The sequence below is a fragment of the Strix aluco genome, chromosome 29 (genome assembly GCF_031877795.1).
Source record: "Strix aluco isolate bStrAlu1 chromosome 29, bStrAlu1.hap1, whole genome shotgun sequence".
NCBI classification, from domain to species: domain Eukaryota; kingdom Metazoa; phylum Chordata; class Aves; order Strigiformes; family Strigidae; genus Strix; species Strix aluco.
The window spans coordinates 6124528-6146755 of NC_133959.1; the positions used below are offsets into that span (position 1 = coordinate 6124528).

Here is a 22228-nt window from a genome sequence, read left to right on the forward strand (position 1 = left end):
CGTGCCCAGCCCTGCTCACAGCTCCGCTGCAGCCGTGGGGGGCTGTGCCTGGGCAGGGGCACCTTTGATCCCTCCCTGCCCCGCAGAGGGGAACAGGGGCAGGGCAGGGAGGGCCGGGGCTGTGCCTCCCTGGTTTTCCAGCAGCAGGAAAGCAAACATGAGCGGGCAGGCAGGAGCAATAAACCAGAGGCAAGTCCTGCACGGAGAGAGCTGGTACCTCCAGAGCAGGGGCAGCTGCTGCAGGGACCCCACGGGCAGCTCCGGAGCACCCAGGGACTCCCTGCACCCCTCACCTCACTGTAGAAAAGCAAACAGGAGCCACCAAGCCCAAGAGACATAAATTCACAACTTGTTTAATGCCAGTTAGATTGTTTACATGGAAAAGTTACAACGCTCTGTATTTTTTTTCCACCATATGATGCCTTATATATAACAACGCCACAAGGTCGCAGACTATCACACAAACTCTGGGAGGACCCTTTGCTCAACCCGCCCGCACCGTTCAGCGCTCACAGGTCACACATCGACAACACAAGCTTACATTAGCTTTGCTCTTTTCCCCATTTACCACGCCGCAGCCAGCCAGCAGCGTCACACCGCTCGCCTGAGAGCCCAGACACACGCACACACCCAGCACCGCACGCTCGCGCGGCGGAAGACCTGCAGAGAGCGCTTCTGGGAACGCCACTCCTGCCTTGGCAGCTGCGAGCGGGGTGGGGGAAGGAGTTTGTGCCATGCTTTAACAGCAAAGTCAATCCCAGCAGCTCATTCTCGCCATGCTCGTTAGCCGACACGCTCAGCTGCAGACCGGCCATGGCTTGGAAATCGCTAGCCCTCCCTGCCAAGCACAATGAGAGAAGTCACCACGAGCCAACCTGCTCCCAAGGCAGCTCTGAAGTGAGAAAAGTCAGAGATGTGGTTTGTGAAAGTCCCTTGCAAGAGAGGAGGATGATGTGGGCACAGAGCAGCGAGGGGCTGTGCCCCCTCCGCAGCTCCTGGACGCTGGGAGAGGGGCAGCGCCGAGCTGCGGATGCTCCCGGGGCTCCTCTGGGGAGAGCACCCATGGCACAGGGTGAGCACAAACCCACCCCAACACCCGCCAGCCCTGCGGAAGCCCCGGGGCAGCTCAGCCCTTGCACCACGGGGCTGCCCAGCTCCCTCCTCCTGCTCCAGAGCGGGCACAAACCCACATGTCTGAGCGCTCCTGTGTGCCCCCACCCCAACCATTTATTTCTTCCCGGAGGAGAAAGCAGCGTCTCCTAGGGGTCCGGGATTTAGGCAGGAGACAATCCACAACACAAGAAAATCCACAGCAGCAGTTACCACCTCCACCCGGGTGTAAACACCCCGCCCCCAGGCTCTGCTGCCTGACAGGGCCATATCACACAGGACAGACACCTGTGACCGACCACATCTTGCTGCAGGTGGCCTTTCACTTCAAACCTGTTTGCCAACTTAATGATCCAACTCAAAAATTAACAACTCAGTGCTTTGCAGTGGTCCCTCCACACCACGAGGTTTAATAGTGCCACTGAACATAAGGAGCAACAAGAGAGGGGCTGGGGGCCATCACATGATTTTTAAACAAAGCCCCCTGCTCCTGCAGCAAAACCTACAAAAAAGTAGTTGTGTTGAAACCATGTTTCAGAAATTACATTGAAATTACATTTTGGAGGCTGTAAGATGAGGATGAAGCTGCCAATTTGGGCTTTGGCGACTCAGTGCTGCCAGCACATCAGCTCCTCACCACTGCCTCCCAGGCCCTGCGACAGGCAGAGGCAGCGCCAAGAGCCCGAGCCAGGCACGGCTGTGACGGCACACGCGGTGAAGGCTGTAGTGAACAGAACGGCACCTCGCTGCCCTTCTCTGTACCAGCCCTTCGACACCTCAGCAGCTCGCTCTGGGGATACCAGTAGCACTGGGGAAGACAATCATATTCCTACCACCACCCCTAGAGTCTGGTTTCAGGCAAAGAAGGGGGTGGGGGGGGGGGGGGGGAAAGAAAAAAAAAGAGAAGTATTGCCTATGCACTCTACAGAGAACAGGTCAAGGTCTATATACACGCCAGGAAAATCCAAACGAGAATAGGAAAGAGCACGCACATCCCAGTGCACTGGAGAGGCACGAGGCAGGCAGGAGCCAGGTGCAGGGCAGGGAGAGCGTTGGCACGTGTACAAAGTAAGACAGCAACAGGCTGCTGCAAGCGTAACAGCTTCTCTTTAAATTAAAAGCACCACATACACACAAGTCCTTTGCGTCACATCCCGTAGCACTCATCACACAGGCTCCAAACACACAAGCAGGCATTCCCTTCCCATACAACTTAAAAAAAAAAAAAACCACCAAAAAACCCAACAACAGGTCCCTGGCTTTGACTTGGAGATTAAAAAAAGCAACACTTCTTCCTTGCTTTAGAAAAAGAACCCCTCCTCTCACCCAGAGGTGGTGTTTCCCCCACTTCCAGCCAGAAGAGGCCACGCTCTCTCCAACAAACAGATCCACAGGAGTTGTTTTGTTTCTCAAACACATCTCAACTGCTTTTGTCCTCAGGAAGACTCCAGAGCAACCAGCCTGCCACAAACGGCACTGTGGGAAGCTCCACATGCATGGTGGTGGTTGTTTTTTGTTTTTCTTTTTTTTTTTTAAAGCCATTGTTTTTCCTCTCTGTTAACTAAAAGGATCAGCCCAGAACATGCAATAGCAATTTCAGAACTTTCTGAATGCGCTCCCTCTGAGGTGGAGCCTCTTCAAGTCTCCTCCAAAGTTTAGAGCCCAAAAACGTATTTGATTGAAGGCAGCTGTCAAGCATGCCAAAAATCAAGCTGTCTTATGGGAATGATTGTATCAAGTACTACAGTAAAAGGAAAAAAAAAAGAGGCTGAAAAAAGGAAAAAAGGAAAAAAAAGGCGGAAAAAAGGAAAAAAAAGGCGGAAAAAAGGAAAAAAAAGGCGGAAAAAAGGAAAAAAGAGGCGGAAAAAAGGAAAAAAGAGGCGGAAAAAAGGAAAAAAGAGGCGGAAAAAAGGAAAAAAGAGGCGGAAAAAAGGAAAAAAAAAGGCTGAAAAAAGGAAAAAAAAAGGCTGAAAAAAGGAAAAAAAAAGGCTGAAAAAAGGAAAAAAAATAAAGAATAAGCAGTTCTCCAGTTTCTTCATGTCCTGGGGATACCAGGCTACAACCAGTGCCCTTAGATAACCAGAGAGGCCAACGCCCAGCCCCTGCCCCAGGGGTGCCCAGCCCCTGCCCCAGGGGTGCCCAGCCCTGGCTGGCTCCTGCCCCAACCGTCCATCCCAGGCCAGAGGGACCCAGCGCAGCACGTTAACCCCCACCACAGAGGCAAGGACACTCCTCTCTCCCAGGAGGGGACAACACAGCAGCTGGGACGGCCTTGGCCTGGTCTCAATAGTCCGTGTCATACACGTGTTCTCCAGTACACAGCATGCGGCTCGGAGGACGCTGGTTTAAGATTTCTCTTGTACCCGTTTCCCTTTATGAAGGATGAATCCGTAAGCCTTTGGCAGTTCCCTTCCCTCCCCAGCCCCATCCCAAATACTGCCCAGCGTGGTTCACAAGCAGGTATTTAATGAGCATCTGTTGGGTCAGTTCTCCAGCCCCACTGGCACTCCCTCCCTTCTGGCTGAGCGTTTGGGGTTCCATGCAACACCAAGGTAGTGGTTTTATCCTGGTATGTCAGGCTGTGGTCTCCTGGGTTGCAGTCAGGGGTTTATCGTATCCTGGTGAAGAGGTTGAGAACAGATACAGACTCCTGACAAGAAAAGACAAAGCAGGTGCTAAGTGCTCCACAGCTGTGCTGCAGCGTTACTCATGTGTTTTTGGTTGTTGGAGGGGGGTTTAATAAAAAAACTGCTTATCTGGTGAGGTATCTCTAGCTCAGGGTATGATCTGAGCTCACCAAAGTTCAATATAAATATTCCCTTTTTTTTTTCCAAGCGGTAAGAGGGAGATGGCAGGCAGAGCTTCGCAGGAAGCTGCGCCCCAGAGCCGTCAGAACGCGGGGGGAGGGACTCCCCCAGCTCCGTCCTCAAGATCCCTCTGCTGTTCTCCGCTGCCTCTGCCCGGCACCCAGGGGAGCTCCGAGAGCACCCAGGGGAGCTCCAAGAGCACCCGGCACAACCCGCCTGCAGCGATGGCGCACCATCAGTGGCAGCATCCACAACCCCATTTCCATCCCAGCCACCCTTTGGGGCAGCTTTGCGAGGAGCCAGGGGCAGCAGCTCGGAGGACAGGCCCGGGGGGGGGGGGGGAGCAGCAGCACACTAGCAGGGAGGATGGGGGGGACTCAGAGGGAGCTCCCCGAAACGCTGCTCTGTTCAGCCCTATAACAGTCAGGAGAAAGATGTTCTGCCACACTGCCTTGGGCACGCAGAGGCAACCTTTTATTTCATCTGATGACTACAGATCCCTTTATATCTCGGCAAAGTTTAACCCTTCACTGCATCCAGCCCTCAATCTGCAGGATATAGCGAAGAGATCAGAGGCAAGGCAGCAGAACAGAGCAAACCTGGCCTGCGTTCACCCCCTCCTGCAGGACACAGCTGCGGCCGTCCACGCAACGCGTCCTTACCTTTGTCGAGCGAGTTTTGCTGAAGACGTTCCAGAAGCGCAAGGTTTCATCCCCAGCTCCCGTAACTATGGCCTCCCCATCAGGGGACATCGCCTAAGGCCAAGAGAGAGCAACCTTTAGCATCTGTTACATTTTTGAGGTTGAAAACAAATCTTCATTGGAATGCACGAGAGATATTTAACTCTCCTTCCTACTTGGCTGGCGGTGAGAAACCAAACAACTACCTCTGCTTTCATGTGCCTTATTCTGTCTCAGCAGGTGCCAATTTGAGCACTTGCATCTTATGCAGCTATGGAACACATGGGTGGAACGATCATAAGAAGAATTCTTGTGTTAAGAAATCCAAGCCATTTGTAATCGAGGCTATTCCTCCCCAGATTATCTATATGTGTTAAGGCAGGAAGTGTGATAGGACTGGCATTTACCAGCTCACATACATTGGAATCTACCTCACAGAACAGCATCAGCATATTTATATTGTTATGAATCCACTGAAAGCCCTACACAACAGTAACAAAGCAGGTACAAGATCAATGTGGATTAACTGCACCAAGCATTTTAATGACAAATTAGGAGGACTGAAAGCATCACATTCCTCTCCTCCTGGCAATCACCAGTGAAAAAGTGTACAAGTCTTAAGGGAACAAGAAGAGATACTTGTGCTTCCTCAGAAGAGTTTTGGCAGGCTTTGCTATTCATTAATAAAGCCTCAGATTTCCATAGCAGCAAATCAAAGCATCCCTTGCAGGCAAGGAAACCAGATACAGAATGTTTTTCATTGCTTGCAGGGCAGCATTCATATCTCCACCTAGACTGCAGGCAGCTTACGGTGCCACTGGCACTGCAGCTTTGGGTCTCACCTCAGCACACGTGCAGCCAGATAAGCAGCTACAGAAGTTCTCAGACACGGCCATTGCTTACCAGATATAAGACTCGGTAGGAGTGCCCTGTTAGCTTTGCTACTTGAGTTAACGAGGGGTATTTCCAGACGAGGATCTGGTTCTGCGAGTATCCATGGGTACTCACCTGAAAGGGGAGAGGGAAATACGCATCACGCTTCCTAACACAAGGCAGCTCAGCAGCAGGACCCACAGGGAGGAACTTACGAGCTCGTTGGCATGTTTCGACCAGGCCAGGTTGCACACCTGCGAGCCCGTGTCGATGCACTGCAAAGGCTGCCCCGTCAGCGTGTTCCAGAAGCGTATGCAGCGGTCAGCTGTCCCGCCGCCCGAGGCAAGAAGTCCGTGCTGGTGCGGAGACCAGGCGATAGCTTTTACTGCTGCAAGATGCTCTGTGTATTGTTGGACAGGACTCAGGCTGGAGTGATTCCAGACAAGGAGCTGGCAGAGAGGAGAGACGTGATCAAACTCGCGCTGCAGTCACATGTCCACAACACCCACAAGCCACGATGTTGCGCTGGGACTGATGAGGGCAGTTGGGCAACAAGAGGATTTCCCACAGCTCTGCCCCAGCACGTGCGTCTCCACTCTGCACTGGCAGCGCTGAAGCCAGTCCCACCCTGCCACCACACTCCACTGAGGAGCCACTCTACCACCGGGCCACAAGACAGCCAACAGTCCTTAAGCTTATGAAGCCAAAGACACAGTGTCACTGAACATGAACTCACACCCTTCTTTTGTCTTTATGGCTGCATTCTTCCAGAACACATTTAGAAATACGCTCGAGTTCATCAGAAGTTATTCTGAACAGGAGGAACTCAGTGCAACCATGCTGTCACACAGACACTGGGCAAATTCACTACCTAGCAACCCGCTCCAAAGGGCTCTGAACACTGCTTCTCCGTAACAGATGCTTCTCCCATATGGTGCTCAGTGAACTACAAGCCTGCATTATAGGTATTAGAACTTATATAGCTCTAAACTCAGTTTCCTTCTGCATACATAAACATTATTGCAACAAACTTGACTATACGCTACCTAAACAAAGTCAGGAAGTACAGCTTAGCAGTAGCTTTGTTGAACTCAAACCCCTGAGTCAAGCTATAGATTTAATTAGTCAAATACAGAAGCAAAATTAAATTTGCCTTTTAAATTTTATTACAGAGGAGACTGAGTAGAAGCTTAGCATGATTTATGTTTGGACACAGTCCAACAACTGTAACAAAAGCCCCTTTCTAAAAGGCCAAATGTTGTTAAAGAAAGAGGGTCTGACATTTCTTGGTGAAGACCTAGAGACACTGAGCCCCGCGTGACTCCTTGGAAGCACTATACCTTGTTATCATTTCCTCCAGAGGCCAGGAGCTGGTGGTCCGTGGACCATTTGAGCCCACAGACCTCCTGCCTGTGGCCCTGGAGCCGCCGCTCGGACTGCAGGGGTGGGGTGCGGATGTCCCGCTGGAGGATCATCCTGTCTCGACTCCCGGAGGACAGCTGGTCCGCGTTCCACGCCAAGGCACCTGCAACACAGGCAGAGCCTAAGAGTGTGTTGTGGGAGTCCTGGGGGAGCGGGCAGGCAGGACACAACCACTACAGTTGCCAAGGTTTACAGAAGGAAAAAAAAAAAAAAAAAAAAATCAGTGCTTATGGACCTCCCTTACATCCACTGTCTGAAGTCGTAGAATAACGTACAAAAAGATTAACCTGCACAAACTTACTGAAGGTATCATTAATCCCGTTTCACAGTGCAGTAAAGCACAGAAATAGGACTCAAAAGGTGCCCTGACTTCCCAAATCTCACTCCAGTGTTCAGATTCACAATGCTTCTGAGCAAAAAAAATAGTCCCTGCAGAATAAGGGAACTGGAAATCTCAGTGTAAAGCAGCCTGCCTGCAGGGCTGAATCCGGAAGCCAGTGACAGTGAAAAAAGATGTTGTAACCAACCCTAAAATGCCTCAGACATGGAGGAAACACCTGCTGCAACACTCAAACACCACCACACGCAACATCAGAACGCCACAATTACTAGATGATATATTTTGATCAAGATATAGCAGGGGCTAACTATAAACTCTGGTACTTTTTGAGTTCTGCCATTTCAAGCAGATCCCTCACTTACAAGGAAAAAAGTTCAGTCATGAAGACACATCTGAAACCTCTGCCTCCCACCTCCTTACCGACTCTGGCTGTGTGCCCCTCTAGCATGGAGAGCTTCTTTCCTGCAGCTGCATCCCAGATCTGTACAAAGCCCTTGTGAGTGCCAACGGCTACCAAGTTCCCCTAGACATCAGAAAACCATGATCAGTAAAGCCAGTAAGTACAGACAGACGTAAAACAAAAGCTAGAAGCTGAGGAAAAGACTTGAGATAAATCCCACAAGATGGAAAGCACCCAGAGTTCTTCCATCTTGCATCTTATTTGTACTGAGAGGGCCAAGCAGCCTGGCTGGAATATATTTATCGTAACGTTTTAGTGTCAAGAGCAGGAGAAGCAAACTGGCTCTTTCTCCCTCCCACACCTCTTGGCGAATGCCTCAAGAACCTCAAGATACAAGAGGTTGCTCTCTATCCCCTCTCATTTAGCAGAGAAAAATAGTGCAGACAGGAAAATACATTTGAGTTGTGATGCATACAGAGTTTGGGGAAATACAGGAAAATAAGCCAAGAAGTTAAAACCTGTGAAGCAGAGCTATACAGCCACAGTGAGTGTCTAAACCACAAGCATTTCAGCTGTCAATTGACAATGTTATACTGACCCGTTCTGACCAGCCCACAGATGTTACAGAATCTCCTTCCACAGAGAGATCACACAGTCGAGTTACCTTCAGAGTAGGACAGAAGGGAGTAAGAAACACTTGTTATTATACTACACTATCAGCTGTCTCACAAACTAGTACCTAGTTTGGGACAGGGCATTACAAGTGCTGGATCCTTCACACAGCACGTTCCACAGCTCTGAAAGATGCTATGGCTGGAAAACACCTACAGCAACGGGTACTTCAGTCTCCAGACACCGATGGTCATTTACCTGGCTAGTACAAGCACTCCATAGGTAAACACAAGTCCCGAGGCCAACGCTGAGGACATTAAGAGAGGACCAGTCCACCAGGTTCAGGTAGAAGTCATCCTGCAGCTCTGGGGCATCCAGCACTTTGAAAGGAATCTTTGAGATCTTCCGAGTTGGTTTTCGAGGTGATCTTAGCAGCTTCTGACTGTTTACAAAAACAGATATAAAACACAACTACAGGATCTTACACATCACAGCAGATGGTAGACACAGATGTAGCCACTCTTTAAAGCACACCTGCATTTCTATAGAAATGCACCATGAGGCCACAAAATTCTAGAAGGAATTAGGTTCTGCTTCTGCAAAGGAGCTAGGGAGCAAAAAGGTAAACTGACTACTGAAAGCTGGCCAAGACATATTAAGTTTCTAGGCAGGTTGGGCACCTGCAGAAATTCTTAGAACTTGACTGTCCCTACTTATTATCTCCCCAGATTTCCAAAACCAATTCCCATAGCAATTTTGGGTGTCTTCGAAAGAAGCCCTGGAGAACCTCACTGAATCCTCTGTCCTTCCCCCAGTCTGTGGAGAATCAGTATTACCTTTTGTTGCTGACAGGAGACAGGGAATACGGTGAGACCTCATTGCCATCGTCTGGACTAGAGCGTTTTGTGCTGAGTGAATACTGCATAAAGAAAACACACCCAGTAAGGACCCCAGCACGCCCAGGACCCAGGGGATCACTCACAACACACGCTGGTGCCCGATGCCGAGCTAACTCCAACACCCACAGTCAGATTTTCCAGACTTTTCAGTCGTTCCCTTTCCCAGGTGCTCCGATACAAAAACACCTCATCTCCACTGAAGTCCAAAGGCTTGATTTGGTCTTTTACCACACTGCCCAAAAAAAGCTCAGTTCCAACTCAACTTCCCTGCCAGTACAGAAATAGGAAGTACGTAGCTTGCTGCAGATACTTATGTTCTTTTTACAGGCCACCAAATTTTGTTATCAACAGTTACCATCAAGCCACAACACTAACTCACTTGCACTAGCAGCTTGGCAGAACCGTGTGCTTTGTTCCTGCGACGCACACGTGTGACCTCCGTTGGTTTTAATGCAAAGCAACCAACTTACAGTGAAGAGAGACTTCTTCTCCGGGGTGGACGGCTGCAGCCTCCTGTCTTCTGTCTGTGGGTCTTGTACTTTCTCGATCCCTGCTCCTAAGAGTTCGTTCTTCAGCAAGGCAGAGTAAGCAAGGCCATCTGTGAACCCAAACGAGCGCTCAGGCAGAGAACTCTGAAGCAGCAAAGAGCTCTGCTGGGAGCGGGATCACATCTGCCTGACTGGTACGTTCACGAGGCCTCTTAACAAGCCTGGGGCCCCAGTTTGGAATCGAGATTAGCAGCAATCTTCCCCTCCTTTCACTCCATCAGGAAAGTGCTTCCACGGCACAGTAAATCAAGGGATACAACTAGCCTCTCGCTTCCCAGACACTTGTCAGAAGCCTACTGAGGTGACCTGGTACTCACTCTCCTGATGTGGACATCTCCTAAAACACCAGCATGAATTTTTGCATTAGCACAAAAGTGCCAGCGTTTCCTTCATTTCCAAACTCGCCAACAGTTTGAAATAAAAGCTACAGGCGTGGCACAAGTGGTAGAAAAGCGGTCTCACCTTTGCCATTGTCTGATGTAGCATCCTTGGCTTTTCTGTTTTGACTTGGTGATTTTTCATTTTCCTGAAAAGCAGAAACATGCTAATCACCATACAGAAACCTGATGACATATGGTAAAATAACAAAGGAAGACGTCTCCTGGACTGCAGGGGCAGTCTGTCTGAAGACTTGCATTCAGAGGAACTCTTTTGGGGTAGAAGATGACCATGGTGCAGAAGATAAGCAGAGCAACTATGCCAGCCAAAACACAACGCACCATTTCCTCAGTTCCAAGACTGAGCTGTAGGAAAGGGGTGCAAAACTCACATTTATTCTGTGGAAGTTGATGCTCCAGTTGGCCCCAGCTCTTGAGGGAATGAATCTGTCACCATGCTTACTAGGAGAAGACATCGGAGAATTGGAAGGCGTCAGGGTTCTTCTCATCTCTGCTACCTGAATGAAAGAATAAAATACACACACAAGAACAAGCGTTGATCACAGCAGGGGTCTGAAAAACATCAGCGAGGTCTTGTCAAAGCTAAGCATTAGTTTATCCCCTTAACAGAGAACTAGTAAGCATGTCAGAGTCCAACTGTCATGGGAACTTCTGTCAAAAGAAGCAATTAAACAGACTCTTTCTCACTGCTCCTTCTCAAGCTGACATTGTCAAAGCAAACACGTGGAAGGCTGGAGTGGGGCAGACTGCTTGCAGGGTGAGCAGCAGATTCCTCAGCTGCTGTCACATTCTTTTTCATAGAATAATTTATGTTGGAAAGGACCCCAGCTCAGAACAGGGCTAACTTCAAAGTCACACTGAAGGTCACAGCCTCATCCAGTTGAGTTTCACCATTTCCAAGGACAATGACCCCACAAGCATCTTGTTGCGGTGTTTGCACACCCTCAATATGAACATTTTTTCCTAATATCTAACTGGAATTCCCCCTGTTGCAGCTTGTATCCATTGCCTCTGATCTTTCCGCTGTGTACCTCTGAAGAGAGTCTGACTCCATTTTCTCTGTAACCACCCACCAGGTTGTTGAAAGCAACGATATGACCCCTCCTGAGCCTCATCATCTCCAGGCTGAGCAACACAGGTCTCAGCATCTTCCTGCTCCAGCCTCCTGACAATCTTAGTGGCTTCTGCTGGACTTGCTCTACCTTGTCAAGCCCTACAGTCGATCTGTTTGTTTGGTTTTTACGTTCCACATGGACTTACTGAGATTATTCAGTAAAAAGGCATTACTGAGCTACATAAAAATATCTTAATTTCTTTTTGCAACCTGAACTGAGTTCATGTATTCAAAAGTTTTGTTGAAGTCAACTTACTTGGTTTTTCCTAGAACAGGTCAGTTACTCGCACCTGTGCACAGCCCAAAAAAAAGACTAAGGTTTGCTTCAAAGAGGTCCCATATCTTTCAAAAGCTCAAGTGAAAATAGTCACAGGCAAGACAGACAACAACTTAATAGTTGGACCAAGACCATTTAGCAAAGCCTGCTCGTACTCACGCAAGGCATTGTGTTTTCATTCTGTATGTTGATTTGGCGTAGGAGCCGTCTCTCATAATCCTGGTCCATGGTGGAAAGCAGAGGGGCTGGGGAGTTCACCAGGCTCAGGAATTTGTGTTCATGAAGTCCAATCAGTAATTAGTCTGCTGCAACAGACAGAGGAAGAAAACCACTAAAATATTACACCCCTTCATACAGAAGCAGCCTCTTCAGAATCTCCTAAGCCTGTTTTTAAACTCGAGACCACTTTTTCTATCCAGAGCATTGGTATCAAACGTGTGTGGTACAGCTGCTAATGAAAGCATTTTTTCTGTATTACTGCCTTTGGTTGCTGATTCACACAAGCAGACAACCAGCATTTTGTGTCTGACAGGCTCTCAAGCAGGCAACCACCACAACTGGAGCAGAGACTGTGATACTCGAAACCAGCCTGCTCACATGAACTGCAGCAGCACAGTTCAGCAAAGCCTCCAGTGCCCAGGCATGGAAACACCAGACACCTACAGCCTATCCCACCACAGCCAGTACCACAGGCCAGAGGCACGGCAGCAGCACACACCGCTGTGCTGAAGCTAGCTGGGATACTTTTAGCCACACCAGAAGTATTGCAGACCTTTAGTACCACGCACTGCAGGAACACAGGTGGCTGTGGACTAGGTAGCCCCTGGGTTAACATTCGGTGTCTGATGCCCGTCCTGGCCCAAATATTCCTCTGGGCTAGCATAAAGCTAGCTCACGGCTATACAGTCTATAAGCAACGTTCAGCATCTTTCAAGCATACATTTCAGGATAGGGCTGCTTCATAGCCTAGGTCTGGCTGATTAAATTACAATGTGCATCAATACAAAAAAAAATAGCTAACACTTCTGCGAGGGTATGTGGTCACAGCCCTCCTCTGAGCTCTGAAGGACACCGACCAGCATGGTTAGTACCCAACCTCCCCAACTCACTCATGCCTTGTGCTTTGTCCACAGCTCACATTGACACAAAAATGCCAGCGCCAGAAGAGACACGTCAAGTTGGTCTTTCAACCCAAGATAACACCTCCAAAGGGAAAGGTGGAATCTAACACACACACACACACCACACAGACACAAAAATCCCCACAATACACAGGCATCTGGAAGCTGCGCAGAATGTAAAGGGACTTTCGTTTGTTGTTATTGTATAAACATTCACAGCATCTGGCCAGAGTCCCAGCTACACAATGGAGTTGCCTCAAGATACAAACTTGCGGCAAAATCCAGGAGGCAAGTGCACACAAAGGGCTGTGCTGGGAGAAGGCTGTCTGGGGACAAGCCACACCGCCATGCTCAGGGCCTGCCCCGAACCGCCTCCAGCCTCCCCCGCCAGCGGGTAAGGTTTGAGTGAAAAGGTTTACTTCCAAGAACAGAGAACCTGCCCAGGGTTTGCCATTAAAAACTGGAGGCAAGTTACCAAGCTAAGAGGGGTACAGCAGCACATGCTGTAATCCAGCAAGGGGTGACTAAGTGTTACAATATTCTATGAAATTATCTGGAAAGCGAGATAAAGCACACAAACTCTGGACTGGAGTCCTCTATCAGCTAGCAGAGCTGCTTTCCTTTTATCTGAGCCGTTTGCTAGTACTGGAACTTGGACTTCTTACAAATGCTGAAATGCAGAGGCCCTTTCTTTCTTGCCGTTGAGCATGCCAACGCTCTTCCAGGAGCATCCCTGACACAGCGAGTGCCAAGCTGTTTATGAGTACACCTGCTTACCTCTGCCACCTCCTCCCCCGAGCTTTTTTCTTTTTTCATTTAACACATTTCTCCCATATGTTCTTTCAGATGCAAAGCTACCAAATTTAACAGTAATCAGCTTCCACTAAATGAAGAGTCAGAGATGGCATTATTGTGAGTGAAGAGTTAGAAAAGTCTGTGATGTTACTAACAAAGGAGGTTAAAAAAAAAATAATTTGCACATCCCACGTCTAACACTCTGCCTCATTTTGGAGTTTACTTACCACTATCCTTACCTACCCATGATCATCCTTACAGGTTAAGAGGACCTCTCAAACTAAACATTTCAATGTCCCCCCCTCTTTTTTTTTGTTTTAACACCATTAATAAGAGAGATCAGCTTGCAGACCCCACAGGAGGAGCGCGATCAGCTGGGGAGCACCACACGTTTGAAGCATCTTCCCAAAATGGCTCAGCACGGTATTTTTGAGAGATCTAGATCCAATTACACAGCAGGGTGACATTTTTAATTCTGGATATGAAACACATTCGCTTTTAGAGCTTTTCAGTTGAGTTCCCATCTGTACAAATTTTGACTACAGCTTCTAATCAGCAATACAGCATACACGGTGAACAACAGAAGAGGCTGCACAGGCAGAACATGGCAATAAATATTCAACACCTGAATAATGACACGTTTTTACCTTAAAACCTGCGTCATTAAATACAGACCCAAGGAGAAGGTAGCATCTCTGGTTTGGGGTAGGCTCTTGCTAACTAAATTTGTTCATGGGAAGCAGGTGGGTTTTCCGTTTCCCCTGAAGCAAGTAAGAAAGGCTTTGGCTTGAGGGCTGGGAGTATGTGGACTGTAAGTTCTCTTTTAGTTGAAGAAATAGAAGATCTGGAGGAGCAATGTGTGTTACGTATTATTTTTGGATACTATTTTGTTACTAATTATGTAGTTTATGCCTGGAGAAGAAAGATGGGTTTTGGTAAAGTTTTTTTAATTCCTAGGGAAGAGTTCGTATTCTGATTGACTTTATTTTCTTCATGCACTTTATGTCCTATCTTGGAATTGGCTGGATTTTATCACAGTTCACATTACTTGCAGAACAATACTTCTAAGCAAAGATGGTGCTGAACAAGTGTGTTTTGTTCTTTCAACCTTAATGTATTCAAATACTTAACTGTTTTTTCTTGGTATGAAACTGTTTTTAATAAGCCAGCATGCCACATACCAGGGTTGGCAGGGAAATCAATGTAGTTATTTTGCAAAATTGCCCGCTGTCATCTGAGAGGCAGCCTATACCTATTTGGATTTTTCAGCAAGTGCTGAAGTTGGGGTAACAAACGTAGGCTGTGTTGGCTCTGCCAATTCAAGATGTGGCCTATCTGTACAGAGCAAGAGCTGGACAATCCCTGATCCTTTTTTGTTCCAGAAATCATCTGTGCCCTTCTTAAAACTGGCAGGTAAATGGGTGGGTGTTAAACGTGCGAAGTGCTGGTGAAAGTGAGAGACTCTGAGAATACCAAAGGCAGGAGAACTTTTAAATGTAAAAACTGATTACGTTTCCAAATTTAGAAAGGGCTGAAGAGGGTAAAAGCTGTCTTGGTAGTTCAAATAACTAATGTTATGTTGATGCTTTATTTTGAAGCATCTGAAGCCTGAAAAAGGTTATAAGCGCCCCAAACAGCCCCAAAATTTAGAGTTAGCAAAAGCCTACCCAAAACCAGAGATGCTACCCTCTCCTTGGGTCTGTATTTAATGGCATAGGTTTTGAGGTAAAAACATGTCATTATTCAGGTGCTGAATACTTACAAGCTCTCAGGAAGAACCCCATAATTTACCAAGGGGAAAGGGATGGAGTAAACAAGTCCTTACTCCTCTAAGTCATGAGCAGCAGGGTTTGAAACCAAACCCAGATGTCCCGCTTCCCCAAGGCCAAAGCTTTCATCTTCCAATAATTTATCTAAAAGCCATTACTAGGCAACACTTGCAAATCAACAAGTTAAAGATCTCAGCTGGCAACAGAAATGGCAGTCCATCCCTCCACACCAGCTGAGGAGCCCTGCACCTCCCTTATGCCAACTCTGGCCCTCGCCCGACCACGCCACGACGTGTTTGGCTCACAGAGAGCAAAGCTAACTCTGCCCCAAAGGGCAGATGTTTTCTGCTGGTTTAGTAAGCAGCACCTCAACCTGGAGCATTGCAGGACTATTTCCCGTTACGAATTCTTCTATTTCCCAGACTTTTGAACAAACTGTAAGGAAAAAAACCAAAGCTAAAACACAGCGTTTTAGCTATGCACAGTCAAGCCTATTACAGCTGCATCCAGAACACTAAAGCCAATTCCACAGCGCTAAAGCGCACGTCGGTAAGGAGTGAGATACTCTGCACTTGGCCACCCTGAAGTAGAGCTCATCCACATTTAACCCAGAGGAACAGAGTTTACATATTATGCCAAATAACTGATCCTTTTAAGTAACCAGCTTTTTGTACTAGTGTTGTTTTTGAAAGGGGGCTAGAGCCTTGCGTGAGTTTTACCAATATTTACCTTTTTAAAGCTACAAGTATGCAACTTCTTATCCAGCGATTTACTAAGGCATTAGTGTGAAAAGATTTATAAAACTAACCATTTACAAAAGTAACCCCTACACAATGGAAGCAGGTAAAGCTTTATTTCAAAACAAAATACAAACTTTGTTGCCTTGCACTCAAAGAAGACTGTTCACAACAAGGTGTTGCACAGAGACCACACCAACAGCGATGACAACATCACTTCAGTGTTACAGTGACAGACAAGATCTCCACCTTTGAGCCTCACTCTTGAAGGCTGCAGAGAGATCCAATACTCCACCAATAAACCAAGATGCTGTATTACTGCAAGAACCATCACATCAGTGTATTTCGCAGTGTAATATGTAGGTGATGAACCTTCACTGAAGGTCCTGCAAAAATCCACGTTATTTCTGCCTTTCCAAAGCCTCCTGCAAACAAGGACCTCCCGCCCAGGGAGCTCACAAACCCCTTTATACACTCACTACCATCAGCTCTAGAATGCCCCTACTCAAAAAATTCCAACTTCTAGGTGACCAGCAATAGGCACAAACTGAATTCAGGTTTGATTTGAAAGGCAAAGCGGCTCAAAGCCGTAGCCAAGACATTCTTTCCATCTCCTGTCTGCTCTTGGCCTCCCAGTTTGTAACAGCAGTACGAAAGCTCGAGATGCTGCAATTCCATACTGAGCTTCGGAGACAAGTGGTACGCACAGCTATCTGTGCCTCCTCCCACCTCCGGTGTCAGGAACTATCACCCCTTCCTCACAGGCAAGGGCCCAACCTGTAATTCAGATTGGAGGTGACAGACGTTTGACTCTGCAACTCACTGCACCTGCACAGGCACTCACAGACAAGCTACAAGACTTCCCACAGCCCTCCAAGTCAGCTTCTGAGGCTAATTTAAGGCTTTGTGTCTACCTTTCCAAAGCAGTGTACGGTCCTACCAAGATGACAGAAGAACTCTGTCCAGCAAACCACAGGGCAACAGCGCTAATTTAGGACACTCAGGTCGCAGAGTGCTGCAGGAGCCCTGCGTGAGCCAAGGATGAGGTATTCACGACAAAGCTCTGATGTGGTGTGGACTTCCACGCGCCAGCAGCAGCTCGGGGTTGTAACACCTTCAGGAAACAGCAAAATCTGTCTTTGGAAGAGCATTTACTAAAAATAAACACCCCCTCCACGCATAAAACTTTTCAATACATAAAAAAAAAAAGTTTTACACCAGGATTTTCATACAAAAAAAGAGTTGCTCTTGGATGCCAGCTCTCATCTGAGGAGAGCACTCCAGGAAGTCTCCCAAGAACACTGCTCTTGCTGCCTCTGTTACGTGGATGATGGTCAGATATTACCATCACTTTCAGCACAGATGTTTTTCCTAAATTCCCCTTCTCTCCACAGCTGGAAGAAAAGAAGGGAAGCCAACAGAGCCAAGCTTGCCGTGTTGTACTCAAGTACATTTTCAGCTGTTGAAGACTCAAATACAAGTGTGATGGCCGATACAGAGATCGGGCTGTCAGAGTCAGCAGCCCCCTCCGCGTCGTACCCACGCTGCAGACAGGCCTCTAGCTGAGGGCCTTCCAAGTTTGCTTCAGCCAGCTTTTAATAAGTTAAAGAGAATTGTAGGTTTGTTACTTTACCTTCATAGATGACGTTTTCATTCAATACACATCTCACTGCAGCATACCGTACTGTTAGGAGCACAGGGTTTATCTAAGCAGACATGACAATCATGTACTCAGCAGGGGATTTCTCAGAAAATCATCACCATTAAAACCCTTTTCATTGCCTGCAGGTAGTGATTATTTCATCTTTTCACCATGCTGCTCCATAAATAAGAGGGCCACGCCTGCTCCCAGGGAATCCAGAATAAAGTACAAAGTCTTCAGCAGTGCAGGAAGCCAAACGCTGGGAAATACCCAGAGCATTAAAACATAACACATGCGCAATGAGGGGTCACCTCTGTGTCACCCCTTGCCCGTGGGTCAAAAGGCAATCTCTGCATCTAATTAACAGGACGTCTCATAAGAGGTTCATCTATTATGAAAGAAAACCAAGTCAGAAGAGGCAGCAGAAAAACCACTCTCCAGTTTTAGAGATGCAAGGATTAGCAAAGGCACCTGGGTTGAACCCCTCTTCCTTTCTGGCTCTTACAAAGGCTTGATGAAAGCTCTGAAGGCTTTACTTGAGAAATACCAAGTGCTGAACACGTTCTGCTCTTCCCATTTGCTCCGCTGTTCCTGCTGGCTGCGCCTCTGTGCTCGGGCAGAGCAGGCACAAAACACTACCCCATTCGGCAGGTGCTAGAGGATAATACCCAAGCTGGGGAAGGAGTTGGGGACAATTTCCTCAAGTTACTATTGACAAAGAGGGAATACGCATTAACCCCGCCATGTTCTGCTCTGAGATTTCACCTCCGTCCATGATGTAACCTGTGCCAAACCGACACGCCTGGATGCTGCTACCCTTCCCGACACGCGAGGCAGAGGGAGCGATCAGAAAACCACACAGCTTTCTCCGTATCACCCTGCCACTGCATCTCCCCTCAGACATGAGAGCGGAGCTACTGGCAGTCGCTGCCCTCTGCAGAGGCAGCTGGCTGAGGAAGCAGAGGGACAGTTGCAGCGACAGCACTTCCGATTCCATTGTCACCTGATGGCAGTTTTCCCCACTTAAACACACATTTTGGACAAGTCACTGGACAGACAGGAGAAATGGAGGTTTTGCTTTCAGCTGCTCATCAACCAGCATATGATGGCACTCATTTTGGTGATTACCTAGAAGATATTTACTCATTTATTTACTCTGCATACCACAGTGTTTAACATGAAGGAAGTGGGGACGGATGAAGTACTTGGACCTTAGGGATATGGGGTCTTTAAAAGGGTGGAGTTTTTCCATGTTAGGCATTCTAGACTGGAAGAGGACTTAGGAGCAGAGGGAAGCACAAGAGAAAGGCTACTATATGCCTTTTGTAACATTTTACAGAGCCTTCAGGGCTTTGTTTGGTTTTTTCAGTAGTTGATATGCTCTGTTTGAGCATGGCAATTTTTCATAAAGCTACTAACTTTAATAACATTCAATTTCTCTTTAAAAAAAAAAAAAATCACAAATATGGTTGTCTGATTATCTTGCATCTCAAAACGGAGTACAAACAGCTGAGCACCAGCTCGAGATAAAAGGTCTACTTTATCAGAAGTCGTATCAGAAGTCAGCGCACTAAAAGCCAGGATTAAAAATTCACCAGCAGCCTTGTCCACAGAGCTTCACTGAAAAGGCCAGGCAACTCAGAAGTCTGCTTCATCATAACATTTAAGTCACCGAAGGTGCAACGGTGCCCCAGTCAATCCACAGAAGAAAGTCATAGAATTTATAAAATGCAGCAGCTTCAGTCAACAGCCCCAGAAAATTCTACTTCCGTATTAAAAATAATAAAATAAAAATCAGTCTTTAATACAAGATGTTGTTGCCAGCAGGGAAGGTGCTCTGTGAAGAGCCTTTGGCACAAAATACTAGGCTAGCATCGTTAAACACACAAATTCAGTCAGAAGCAGCACTTCACTAGAAAATGAGCGCAACACCTTCAAGAGAGCTACAAATCAAGGAAAAGAAAAGTCACCCACACAATAAAGCCTACAACACCTTTGACAGATGACTCCAACACGACCTAACAGACCTCACTGCGCTTTAACACCTCCCCTCTCACCACACGCGGATGCTCAGTTCAGACTTTAAGACCCCAAGCCTGTAACCTGCTGAACACCCATACTACTTCCCTTTGCAAAACATCAACACGTTAAAAAACCCCTAATGAGAGACACAGAGATATCTAGCTTCCTCAGACCCCCAAAAGCCATCAGATGGCTTGTGTCGTGCAGAAACAAGCGACCTCTGATAAAAGTTTCTGTCGTGCTTGGTTGTTCTCTTTAGTACCACAAAAATCTCAGCTACCGTTCACGTTATCAGATCGACCAAGAAACCAAGAACTGGTGAAGACGCAGCAGCTGAAGTAGCCTCTGGCTCTCGTGATGCCTTTCCAAAGCAGGTCAGGGGGTGCTGACAGAATAAAGCAAGGGCTTGCAGCCGCTTTGGCTGGACACAGGCCACACCCCCCCCCGGGGGTCCAGATGCTCGATGTCCGTTACCAAACGCGGCCGATGCGAGAAGGCGTCGAGGCCCAGCGACTCCTCAGGGCAGCTGCAGCAGCAGCCACGGCACAAGCCCGCCCGGGCCCGCCCGCAGCTCTCGGTAACGGTGTCCCTAGCACAGAGGCCGGCGCGGTGACTCCGGTTACCTAGAGGTTAGGTCCCATCCTGTCAGGTCTGACAAAGCACCGTAAAAAAACCGCCGGAAAGGCGCTCCCGAGGACCGCGCTCACCCCGGGCAGCGCCGGCACTGCTCGCTAACCCCCTCCCGCTCCGGCCGCGGGCCAGGCCCAAAGGCCGGGAGGCCGCTGCCCGCCGCCCCTCGGGGCCCAAGCTCGGGCCAGCACCCCCCGGCAGCGCCGGGCTCCGAGCCGCGCCAGTCACCGGCTGCCCCAGCCCCAGCCCCCGCAGCCGGGCCCGCCCCGCCCGGCCCCTCCGCCAGCCCAGCCCCGCCGCCCGGCCCGGCCCGCCGGGGACCCACAGGCCCGCGACCCCGGGGAAAGGGGCAGAGGCCGGCAGGGGCCGGCCGCAGCCCGCCCCGCGCCGCCGTGACACCGGCCCAGGGCCGCGGCCCCGCCGCCCAGCCCTACCTGCCCGCCCGGCGCGGCCCGGCCCCGCTCCGCCTCCTCCTGTCAGTCTCCGCCGGCCCCAGCGCTCCCCAATATGGCGGCCGCCCCCGCGGCGCTGCCCCCGCCCGCCGGCCCCGCCCCCGCGCGCGGCACGACGGGAGCGCGCCCCGCCCCTCCCGTTCGAATCAATACAGGAAGCGGCGGCGCGCGGCGCCATGGCAACGGCCGCGGGGCGGGGCGGGGTGACGTCACCCCTCACGCCCTGACGTCTCCTCTCAGCACCATGACGTCATGGCGGCGAAGGGCTTCCTGCGGTGGGGGAACGAGACCTCCTCACCCACCATAAAACGCCATATTCCCCCCAATCACCCCCAAACTTCCCCATATATGCCCATATCACCCATGTGTCACCCCCATACCTCCCAAATCCCCCCAAATCACCTCAAAACCTCCCCATATCACCCAAAACCCCCCATATCCTTCCAAAATACCCTTATATCCCCCATATCCCCCTGAAACCCCCTGATCTCCCCAAATCACCCCCACATATCCCCCCAAACACCCCCACATTCCACCAAATCACATTAAAAAATGCCACATATCCCTCAAATCACTCCCCCATATCCCCCAAACCACCCCCTATCCCCCCAAATCACCCCAAAACCCCACATATCCCCCCAAATCACCCCAAAATTTCCCCATTTACCCCCATATCAACCCAAAACCCCCCATAACCCCCCAAATCACTCCAAAACACCCCCATATCCTCTAAATCACCCCCAAAACCTCCCCATATCGTCCCAAACACCCCCATAGCAACACAAATCCCCCCCAAACCACCCACATCTCCCCAAATCCCCCCAAATCACCTCAAAACCTCCCCATATCGCCACAACCCCCCCATATCCTTCCAAAATACCCCTTATATCCCCCATACCCCCCTAACTCCCCCATATCCCCCAAATCACCCCCATATCCCCCCAAATCACCCCCCATATCTCCCACAAACCCCCCCATATCTCCCCAAATCACCCCAAAACACCCCCATATCCCCCCAAATCACCCTCCCCATATCTCCCTAACCCCAATATACCCCCACATCACCCCAAAACACCCCAAATTCCCCCAAAACCCTCCCTATCTCCCCAAATCCCCCCAAATCACCTCAAAACTTCCACATATCACCCCAAAAACCCCCATATCCCCTCATATTACACCAAAACCTCCCCCCCTTCCACCGCGAAGGCCCCGGGTGAGGCCCTGGGTGCAGACATGGCAGCCGCCTTCCCCGGGGCCCCGCTCGGCACCTCGCAGCTCCCCGCGCAGCCCCCGGCTCAGGGCAGGGGCTCGGGGCGCTGCTGGGTGCTGGCCGGTGGCCGGGGGTTCCGCAGCCGGTCTGGTGGGAGGTGGCGGTTTGAAGAGCGGCTGTGGGAGCTGGCACCTGGGCTCGGGCAACGGGGAGGGAGAGCAGCGGCCTGAGGAGCTGCCGCCAGCCCTGGGCTGATGCCAGCCAGGACTCGCTCCGCCGAGCCATTCCCCTCACCAGCACCCGCACGAAAGCTGCAAACCCTCCCCGCTGGGCACCCCCAGTTCCCTGCTGCTGAGCCCAATGCCGGGTG

At 49.5% G+C, this 22228-nt stretch overlaps 1 protein-coding gene across 1 annotated transcript; it reads right to left on the reverse strand.

Annotated features, from left to right (window-relative positions):
* Window positions 1-337: 337 nt before the first annotated feature.
* On the reverse strand, window positions 338-20697 carry FZR1 (fizzy and cell division cycle 20 related 1). Its single transcript, XM_074808599.1, has 14 exons — window positions 20631-20697; window positions 11640-11785; window positions 10461-10586; window positions 10154-10217; window positions 9614-9741; window positions 9081-9163; window positions 8503-8686; window positions 8231-8296; window positions 7653-7755; window positions 6811-6995; window positions 5686-5919; window positions 5501-5605; window positions 4580-4672; window positions 338-3760 (listed from the first exon to the last, which is right to left on the reverse strand). Exons 2-14 carry the CDS (start codon window positions 11706-11708, stop codon window positions 3719-3721), a joined length of 1482 nt encoding a protein of 493 aa, XP_074664700.1. The 5' UTR covers window positions 11709-11785; window positions 20631-20697; the 3' UTR covers window positions 338-3718.
* Between the last annotated feature and the right edge of the window lie 1531 nt (window positions 20698-22228).

Coding starts and splice junctions, on each gene's coding strand:
- FZR1 (XM_074808599.1), bottom strand. CDS start 11,708: ATGGACCAGGATTATGAGAGACGGCTCCTACGCCAAATCAACATACAG. Junction 10,218..10,460: donor TCAACTTCCACAGAATAAAT/GTGAGTTTTGCA, acceptor TCTGCTTTTCAG/GAAAATGAAAAATCACCAAG. Junction 8,297..8,502: donor GGAGTGCTTGTACTAGCCAG/GTAAATGACCAT, acceptor CCTACTCTGAAG/GTAACTCGACTGTGTGATCT.